Source organism: Phasianus colchicus, chromosome 5, assembly GCF_987193195.1.
Source record: "Phasianus colchicus chromosome 5, bPhaCol1.hap1.1, whole genome shotgun sequence".
Classification (NCBI taxonomy): domain Eukaryota; kingdom Metazoa; phylum Chordata; class Aves; order Galliformes; family Phasianidae; genus Phasianus; species Phasianus colchicus.
The window spans coordinates 10,440,262-10,450,852 of NC_143440.1; the positions used below are offsets into that span (position 1 = coordinate 10,440,262).

Below are 10,591 nucleotides of genomic sequence, written 5' to 3' on the forward strand. Positions count from 1 at the left end.
GTGTATGGTGCCAGGTAAAGTTATGACGACCATAATTCTGATGACTCCTGACTTTCAGGTGCTTGAAACTAATACCATTAGAATTCCTCAGCAGTGTCTGCACGTGTAGCTGTGTGCACACACCATTACAGCAGAAACAACGTAAAAGGATTTGAAAACTTGCCTGCCTGTCTCACTGGTAAATCCAGTTGCTCGGACATAGTGATCTGAAGCAAAGTTGAAACGAAGTTCACTGACTTATGAGCCTGTAAAACACAAAAAATAAGTTACAAATTAACATTGTCATAATTTAAGTTTTCATTTGGAATACTCCTGTTTGTTTTTACCATCTTTTTATAACGATGCGATTTATGAATGGAATACCAACAACTCAAGTTTCATGGTTAGCTAGCAAAACAAAGCATTCCAAGATGTCATGCTCACTGTATTCTGAAGATGGCACAATAGAGGAAAAGTCATACCATTTCAGGTAATAGAATTGAAGAAATCATTAAATAAGCTTCAGGAATCAGCCTTTTATAGTCACTCAGTGCTGGAAAAAAATATCTGAATATCCAGAAAAAAAAACAACTGCAACAACTTTCAAGTGACCTTAAACGAGGTATGAATTCATTCTATCACCTAATCAACAGATGCTTACTGTGTTTCTAAAACCACATGTAGCCTTAACCTGCACATTCAAGTCATACTTCACCTTTTTGATAAAAATGGGTTCAAGTGACCACTACTGCTTTGCTGCAGCAACTGTAAGTGTAACCATACAACAGCACACCAGCAGTACGGAGGCTTACGTGGAGTCTAATTCTATTCTTAAAAAATAAAATAGCTATCTTTATTTCTAATTGGAAAACAACATCGTTTCCTTCAAGGTCAAAAGTCAAGACCTGCTTCACCTACACTAACATGACAACCTTGGTTCATGTGCTCTTTGGAACAATTCTATCAAAGGCAACTGTATGGACTTAAGCATCATTACCTGTTAAACTCTTGGAAAGTAAACTCTTACCCACTTATTACTCAGCTTTTTACTTTCTACACAAAAAGCAAATAAATTAGTTCATTGAAAAGCAGTAAAACTATAGTATCCATTTATGAAAACAAAACAAAGAAACAAGAGAATGTCTAATTTGTGGCAGAGCAAATGAACAAAGGAAAAAGAGAATCAGGAATTGTCTGTTTAGTAGAACCAAGAGCTCACTGACCAAAATGTCAACATTTCTCCTAAGCAGGTAATGCTGCCCAGCTCACTCCTATCACACCACGTTCTTGTCTCTGACCTTAATTTTCCTTATAAACATCTCCTAAATATTCTGGTGTAAACAAACTGGTAAGGGACGTGATAGTTGCTCATGGATTTGCACAAGAATTGGATTTGCATAGCTTGTTTCATCCCCTCTAATACTTCATTCTGATTTTAAACGAAGAATTAATTTGACTGAAGATTTGCCCCAAGATACTAAAATGTTGTACATTAAAAATGTACTGATTTTGGAAAGCCCACAGCAGCAACACTTGCACCTGGTCCAACTGTAACACTTATCTGTGCAGGGTGCCTCCATGCACTGGGAGGAAAAGACATCAAGGTCAGCATGCATCTTTCTGGCCCAAGTCCCTCTGATATCTCTGATGTCCTCATGAAGCAAATATGCTTCCAAATGAAAAAAAAAAAACATTTCTTTTCAACTGTCAAGTAAATAGTTGAATATTTTTAAGTCAAATGTACTTGTTGATAATAATTTCTACTACAATTCCAGGACTATTCAGCTCCTTTTTCTTCAGTGGCATTAAAAAGCACTTCTCCTGCAACACAAACCCTAATTCAGCACAGTATCCCATTGTACCCCTAATACTGATGTCAACAGGGGTACTCCTGTACTTCAATTATTAAGTACTTTATTAAGAACCTCTTGAGGAAAGGATGCAGTTTCAATAACTCTTAATTCAGCTGCAAGGCTGTATTACCAGAAGCTCAAAACAAACTTAAAGTGAAAAGTGATGTCCTTCTACAGCAAGTAGAATAAGTTTAACTGTCTTTTCAGTACTGAAAATTCTTTAATGCATTTCATGTGCAGAATTTGGGAAACATTTAATCCTAGAACATTGGAAAAAAATATTCATTTTCTTGCGACAAATGGTAACTGTACTTCAAAGTAAAGCCAGTATAAAAGATATTTCAATTAAAATATAAAAAATAAAAAATAAGCTGCTTAAGTACTGACAAAGAACTGATGAGAATAAAAATAAATTGAAGAAGGAAATGTTAAGTGCCTTAAAAACAAACCAAACAAAAACAACAATCAACTAAAATAGACAGCAATGTACAAGACTGCCATGCACTGAAATTTAACTGAATTAATCCCAAATAATCTTTCCTATATTAAAAAAATAAATCAGGACTGAGACTGTAATTGTAGCAAGCTACAGAAGCATCTAAGAATATGAACTATATTAGTATGTAGAACAAGTACATTTTCCTAGGACCATTAACATTGGAAAAGACCACCAATAAGTTCATCTACCCAACGCCAGCCCATCCCCACCATGCCCACAACCCTCCTCCCTCATCTGCATGGTTCTCGAGCACCTCCAGGAATGGTGACTCCACCACATCCCCAGGGCAGCTGTGCCAATGCCTCACCACTCCTTCATTTTCACTCTCCTCTAAACTATTAAATGATTGGATATGACAGAACCAGAACATTTTTACCGTTACCTTTGTCTCCCAAAACCTTACGGATATCTTCCTTATTAACATTTCAGGCATCACACACCAACCAATCCCAGGGATGTGCTTCTCCATCAGTTTTACTGGTTCAAAGCACAGACTCAGGCTAGAAATAATTGGCAATTTTAATACAACTGGCATATAAAGTAACTTGTACTTTTCACTTGGACCATCTTATTAATTCATTCAGTTACAGCAAAATTCACATACAGCTTCATGAACACTATGCATTCTATACAAAGGACTTCTTCACACAGAGCTTTCCCACCCCATCAAAACCAACACGCTTCTAGAGAGGCTGAAATGCGGAGAAGAAAAGAACAGCTACATGAAGGGATGCGTATTTTGAGTGGGCATATGGAAGCCCAGGTACCACAGAACTCCTTGCTTGCTCCCTTGTTTTGCTTTACTATTAAGAAGAACATTCAGCCTTGGCATTTGGGTAGAACAACTGAACTTAATTTTAGAAACATCGCATAGGTGCCGATTTTCTATCTATGGCACTAAGAATACTGAACAGACACGCATTTCAGCTATTTTAATCTTTAGTATTTTTGTACTGCAGAGATGGCTGGCCTTCAGGACACTATGTTTACCTTCATTGACACCACTGCTAGAAAACCAACCAAACAAAAAGCCAACAACAACCAGCACTGACAATTAGTGTTGGTCTACAGAGACCTCCCAAGGCTCCAGAACACAACAACTACTCTCAACTACTACACAACAGCTTCTCTTATCTACACCACAAACTGTGGAGAACAGAGACAACTTTTGACTGAAGTTGTGCCACAGGTAAAACCTTCTCCCTTATTCTCATGCTCCTTGCTTACAAGCACCCTTTACCTGCATAAATATGAAATTAAGAGAACTACGATAACTGCAAAAAGAAGTTTGTGTCATAAGTCTATTTCCCAACATGCACGTCAGCACTGAAAAAAAAAATCATCTCAAGTCCTTCCCCGTTACTAATCTTCCAACATGCCATGTCACTGGTATGACTTTCTGTTGTCTAAGAGCCAAAGAATCTGGGGACTTTTCCCAAGAGCAATCCCTGCTATGCAGCCTCACTGGCTGAGGAATGCATTCTATCAGACCACAAATGTTGCACCACTGTCTGTTAATATCAGCATTCCAGAACATACAATCTTTGTTCATCTTTTTCTGCAGATTTTTCCTAGCCAAGACGGTTTGCAAGCCATGTGCTAAAACAATTTTCTTATGAGGTGTCGTGCCAGCCTCAATCTGAAACATATATCAAGTACAAAGAAACCAGATGATGGCATGCAGAACTACCAGCAGTTCATTATGATACACAAAGGCACTTCTTTCCACCAGTGATACCCAGTGAAGACATTCTTCTCTAATAACACTATTATTTATATTTTACACAAAGCATGCATGACATTAACTGATTAAAAACAAGGTTAATCACAGGTGAAAGTGTCTCCATACATTCTTCTTAGATATCAAGTGCATTTGCAGAGTCAGAGTCCTACACCTGGAAAGCAATAACCATGTGCATCAGCACAAGTTAGGGGCTGGAGAGGAGCTCTACAGAGAAGGATCCCAGTGTCCTGGTGGACAACAGGTGGCCACGAGTCAGCACCATGCCTCTGTGGCCAAGAAGGACAATGGTGTCCCAGGGAGCACAAAAAAGAGCATGGTCAGCAGGTGAAGGGTGATCCTCGCCCTCTACTCTGCGCTGGTGAGGCCACAGCTGGAGTGCTGTGCACCATTCCAGGCTCCCCAGTGCAAGAAAGGCAGGGATCTCCTAGAGAGAGTCCAGCGGAGGGCCACAAAGATGGTGAGGGGCCTGGAGTGTCTGCTGTATGAGGAAAGGCTGAGAGACCTGGGGCTGTTCAGCCTGCAGAAGACTGAAAGGGGATGTTAAAAATACTTATAAGCATCTGCAGCACGGGAATAAAGAGGACGGGGCCTGGCTGTTTTCAGTGGTGCCTGACAACAGAACAAGGGGCAGTGGGCACAAACCGGCACATAGGAAGTTCCATCAGAACACAAGGGAAAACTTCTTTACTATAAAGGTTGCGGAGCACTGGAACAGGCTGCCCAGAGAGGTGGTAAATACTTTTCTATGAAGATATTCAAAACCTGCCTGTATGCCTTCCTGCTGTAGGAAACCTGCTTTAGCAGGAGTTGCACTTGATGATGATCTCCAGAGGTCCCTTCCAACCCCTACAATTCTGTACTTCTGTGAAGCACCTCCTTAGCTGTCAGCAAAAAAGCAGATCAGAATAGTTATAAAATATATACTACGTGTTGCTGAACTAGAACCTTCAGTTGTATTAATACAATTATTCAAATTAGCACACATTTAAGTAAAAGCTATAACTTATTTTTTAAAGAGCTGACAACCATAATTTAAATACATTTCCTCGGTTCCAATTCTGAAGAGTGCAGTTTTTTTTTTATCTAGACTGTAACAGCACTGGGTGAACACACAGCTATTACATTGAGATGAAACAGCTTGGCTTTTTTATAGAAAGGTAAGGTCAGGAACTGTAAGGCCACGCTGAATCAGCAGACTTCTCTGTAGCACTCTTTCAATCCTTTTTTAAGAACTCAGCAGGTGTGGGAGTCATTCTGACCTCAGGTTTTTGCAAGCTGGTTTTACCACCTCTTACCCAGCTGCAATGCATATGTAAATGAAGTTTAAGGTCCATTAAAAACACATACATGCATATCAAATCTGGTATTTGATGCTCATTTCAGAGTGCTGTCTGCAAGCTCTGAAATCCATTTACTTTTCTATTAAGAGGAAAAAAGAAATGTGCTCTTTGTAAAAGTTAGCTAAGTACACACAGTAACCATTTGCTAAGCCATAAGAAAGGGCCAAATCACCCTTTTCTGCTAGGATTCTGCCTTGCACTAGTTAGTATGATTCAAGCATCCAACTGCTTCCTAGTGACAGCAACACTCCCTTGATTCCTCACTGACCCCAAGGGGATTTCTGGTGCTGGCTCAGCCTCTGCACACACAACTTAAATCCATCCTCTCACAAAAGATTTCTCATCTAACACACACCAGAACATACAAATGGAAAAACAGGGGGTGGAAATAAGAGAGAATAATCATGCACTTTCATGAGAATATCACGCTAAGAAGTTCCAGCAAACACCCATGATATAATCATCAGACAAAGCCAGGAAACTTGTGCTCTGCTCTTGGTCTTAGATACACTATGGTATATAGCTGTAGGTGTCATATGTGAAGATCATATTATACCTCCTAGGTAAGAAAAAACAAAAAAAGTAACATTAAAAATACCTACCCTAAAGCATTCAAATAGGTAACATGCCAGTATTTTGAAATCCCTGAGTGAAAGGCATGTAAAAAGGAACTTGCTTTTTCCCCTTGGACAGCTCTTCACTGCAAAGTTCCCAACAGTTAGAGTCCAATCATTTTAGTTCAACAATCCATTACTCTGGCATTTGGATCTCCTGAGCAGGCCATGAAAGGCACTACACGAGGTCACACTACACTTTGTAAAAGAGATTGTATGCTATGATGACAAGTTCACAAGCTCAAGCTTTTTTTTTTCTTTTCTTTTTTTTAACTATCACTTGTATCAGAACATGAAAAAGGGTAAACACAACTTCTGAAAGGCACTTCTCAATGGAGCAACAGGGTAAAAACTCACTTAAACTCTATTAAGTTTTGGCATACAGAACATTACGAGTGACTGGGGTTATCTTTTCTTTAAGAAATTAAAAAAAAAAATTCTTAGACAAGTTGGATAGCTCTTCTGAAAAGTAGCTTATCCATACCAGGGTTAATCTCAAAAAAGGTTATATGATCAATTCTCTTAGCTGCAGAGGAGAGACCTGCAAGGCAAGTATTATCTAACAACAGCACCTTTACAAATATGTTGATATTAAGGGATGAAACAGCTCTGTGCATAATTTTCAGGGGGTCGTTCCATAGCTGCATAGTTAAAAATATCTATTTTCATCATCACTTCTGGGAAACACTTTATACACACAATACAGAGAGGCTCTGAAAGGCAATAAAGTCCTCCTGCTGCTTTCCAGTAGCTCACCGGAAGAGTCTGGTTCTAAGGCCCTGTAAAACTGTCTCCTCTACAAGACAGCAAAGAGACAAGCAAACACCTCACAGTGTATCATTAGCTGGAATTTATAAGAAGCTGGAAGTAATACACTGGACACAAGGGCTAACGGTATCTTTCTCTTTAACCTGTCTCATTAAAACCAAAGAGATGAAGAGCCCTGAGCTGCCTGCTTTTAGCATATCTCAACTCAAAGTCCTCGCTGTGCTTTAAGCACAGGTAATATAACTTGTCAAAATGTAGTGAAAGAAGAACAGAAGAACACACGACTTAGCCAAGGTCAAAAGAAAAATAAGAAGGTCTGGACAACACTCACACAACTCAACCCCATTCTCAAGTCAGTGGAAACTCTTGCTTGATAAGGGTTTGATGTACAGATCTAGATATTGAACTCGTCGTTAATTAGAAATATCAGTTACTGGCTGAAGCTCATTCTTTTCTGATAAGGTAGAAGATTATTCTACTCAAAAGTCCCCTCAGCTCAACAGAGACACTACAGGCAAAATAAGGATACAATAAAAGGTCAATCAAGGACAATTAATAGGCAAATTATAGAGGTGTTCTTCTGTCCCTAGTCACCCGCATGAAGATTATTCACCGTTGTAGGATTTCATCTCAGCAGAAAAGCGAAGACATAATTGTAATCAAATATTAACTGATAACATAACTGCTCTAACAGTTACATTCAGAGTAGTATCCTGCAAGCAAATGCCTAACTGATTTCAATAACTCCACGTAAAAACAAGATCATGAAAGTGAATAAAGCTACATGTGTACCAACGCTCGCAAATTTAGGGTGTTGTAGCTCGGGCTGTTTTTTAATTTTTTATCACAAATGGTCTGTGAAAGATCAGTGAGGCTGCATTTCAAATAAAGAATTCTTAGTCAAGGGTTCAGTGATGTCTGATGCTTCTGACAGGGCACGTTTGGGTTTTATTCCAGCTTAATGCTGATGTAGTGCATGACAGACCACGTTTTGATTCAGAAACGCGATCAGAAGGCAGCTGATGGTGAGCACAGCCCCTCACGTAACAGTTAGCCATTTGCTGAAGAACCCGACTGGCAGAGAACACAATTTCCTGCACGTTCAGCAACTCAGTACCTGCAGAAAATAGCTGGAATAGATTTGAAGTAAGTTACTATATATAGATATTGACAGGCACAGAATAAAAAAATCACATTTTGGAGTCAGATGAAGATTTCACTTTGTATTTACAAGCCACTGCATTATTTTTACTTTTAGTTTAAGTAGCAAACCACTGAGAATACTTTTGACAGAAAGACAAGGAGGAGATAGCCAACTACTTAGCACAAATCTACTCGCTGTGCAGTGTTACAGCCACGGCTTGCAGACGTGTCCAACGCGCGTTTATTGAGCGACTTCCAGCCTCTCGGTGCAGTTACACACTCTCACAGTACGACAAGTTGTACTTCCAGTTTTTGGAAGTTCCCTGCTGCCAGCAGAAGCTGAGTGAACACGGCCGTGCTGGACGCACCGCGGTAGGCCTGAGGTCTGTGCTCCAGGGCGACAAAGGAAAACGTGTGTGGAAAGGCCCAGCTCGGAGCACAGCGCGAGCTGCCACGCAGGCTCACCCCTCACCTCCTCCTCCTTCAGCCCCTTCCTCTCCACTCCAACGCCACAGCACCTTTTCTTCAAGATGTCCGGAAGCCACACGGGTTGGGTTTCATCAAGAAGGAGTTTTCAGCTCCCAGGTGAACAAGAAGGCGGCCGTCTCCCCAGGCCCGCGGAACCGGGGCCCGCCAGCTGTTAGGCCGCGGCGCAGAGGCACGCGGTGCGAGCAGATGACAGGGCCGGGCCGGAGCCCCATCGCCTCCGTCTCCGGGGCACGTGTTGCCGCTACACCCGCTCAGCACGCCCAGCTCGGCCACGCTGCCGGAGCGCGAAGGATTTCGGCGAACGCGTGGCCCCTCACCCACCGGCTGAGCGCAACGCGGAGCGACGGCGCTCCCGCAGCCCGCTCCCGAGGCGGCGAGCCGCCTTCCGCTGCCCCCGCAGCTCCCTCGGGCGGCCCGAGGCCCCGCGTCCGCGCCCCGCCGCGACCCCCGGCCGAGCAGAGGCACAATGGAGACGGCCCGCCGCCGCCGCCGCCCGCTCCCCGCTCCGGGCCCCGCCCGGCCCGAGCTCCGCCGCCACGTGCGGGGACGGCGCGGCCCGGCCCGCCGCACCAGGCGGGGCCCCGCAGCCCGCGCGGGGAAGGCGAGCAGCGCCGAGGGCGGCGGGCCGCGGGAGCGGGCGGCCCGGCCCCGCTCTTCCCCGCCCGCCGCCCCGCAGGGCCGCTCCGTGCCGCTCCGTGCCGAGCCCTGCCCCGCGGCCCGCCTCGACCCCGCCGCCCGCGCCGTGCCCCTTCCGGCGCGGCGGCCGCCCGGCCCGGGCCGCGCGGCTCCCCTCACCTCGTTGAGCTGCCGCTCGGCGGCTTCCCGCAGCGCCGGGTCCATGGTGCCCCGCAGGGCCTCGATGATGGTGTTGGGGTCCATGCCGGCGGCGGCGGGAGGCGGGGGGCAGGGGCCGGGGCACCGCCGCGCCGTGCGCACATGGACCCGCCGCCTCGCAGCGGCCGCCGGCGCGAAAGGAAGGGAAGCGCCAAAGGCCCGGATAGAGCGGCCCCCGCCGCCGCCCGCCCGCCAGCGGCGCCCTTCCGCCGCCCCGCCCCGCGCCGCGCCGCGCGGCCACACGGGAGCTGTAGTAGCGGAGCTCGGGGAGCGCCGCCATCGCCTCCTCCGGGGCCGGGCTCGGCGTTGTTGGGATTTGTTGCACGCTCAACTGACGCCGCCGAGAAAAAAAAAAAAAAGGTTTCCCCGGCAGCCCGCTCCGGGATAATTCCCGAAAGAAGGCGTACCGTGAAAGAAAAAACCGTGAAACGGAAAAGCAGAAATGCAGATCAAACAATACAAAGCGATGAACGTTGGAAAAGTGGAAAAGGACGCCGTCTCTTTAGTGGTTAAGGAAACAGCTTTGGGAAATGGCACGTTAAAACGTGGCTGCTGTTGCCATCCCGCTATGCCGAGGTCCTCGCCATGTTTTTTATTATTATTATTTACTGCAAGTGTGAAAATTAGTGTCCCATTTATAAATCTAACCGGTGAAGCAGCAATGAATGGTTGTCTTTCCAGGTAAGCCTAGGAAACATACAGGCCCAGTGGCGGTGTAGCATCTTTTCAGGACACAATGTCATATAATAGTCTTCTACAGACTGCAGTATGTAAGTGAAGGGATGCTGCCCAAAATGTAAATAAAGGTGAAATACTGTAGTCTCAATATCATCAAATATGCTACAACATAATTGCCATGCTTTTGTGTCACAACGCAGATAGCAAGATCAAATCTCAGGGCTCTTTGTATCAAAGGAGCAAGGCAATAATGCCTCTAACCAGAGAGAACACAGATGCTCAGCTGATCAGCAACTTCTGAAACAGAATGCAGCTTCTGTAAAGTGAAAAATAAGAAATTGAGAGGACAGAGGGCTCGCATTGTGCTGCTCTTCATCAAATACAGATGCAAAATGCTGCAAAGAAAAGAAATGCAGATGTAGCCGCAGAGTTAGCAATAGCCTCAGAGATGCTGTGGTTCCAGAAGGAATTGTCCAGAGTCTGGCTGTTCTGAAACTGAAGATGGTACATGCCAGGGAGTGTTTGCCTTTGCAAGAATGTTTGCATTTGCAACTCCGCTGGCCCAGAAGTAATAGCAGTAACTAATCTCACAGCAGGATTAAATGCAAAAATGGTGCACAGAGATCAATAAATAAGGAACTTGGTCAGGA

General features: G+C 44.4%; 1 protein-coding gene across 2 annotated transcripts in view; it reads right to left on the reverse strand.

The window, feature by feature from the left end:
* The window catches only part of IPO7 (importin 7), a 34,457-nt gene extending 25,021 nt beyond the window's left edge, over positions 1–9,436 (reverse strand). The window contains exons 1-2 of one of the 2 annotated variants that reach the window (XM_031614162.2): positions 9,225–9,436; positions 164–245 (exon numbers count right to left, since the gene is read on the reverse strand). In XM_031614162.2, coding sequence (XP_031470022.2) covers positions 164–245; positions 9,225–9,308 — 166 coding nt within the window. In that variant the 5' untranslated portion in view covers positions 9,309–9,436. Of the gene's footprint in view, positions 1–163; positions 246–8,412; positions 8,797–9,224 lie in introns of those variants that run through there. The other variant, XM_090140457.1, reaches the window with a different exon arrangement.
* Between the last annotated feature and the right edge of the window lie 1,155 nt (positions 9,437–10,591).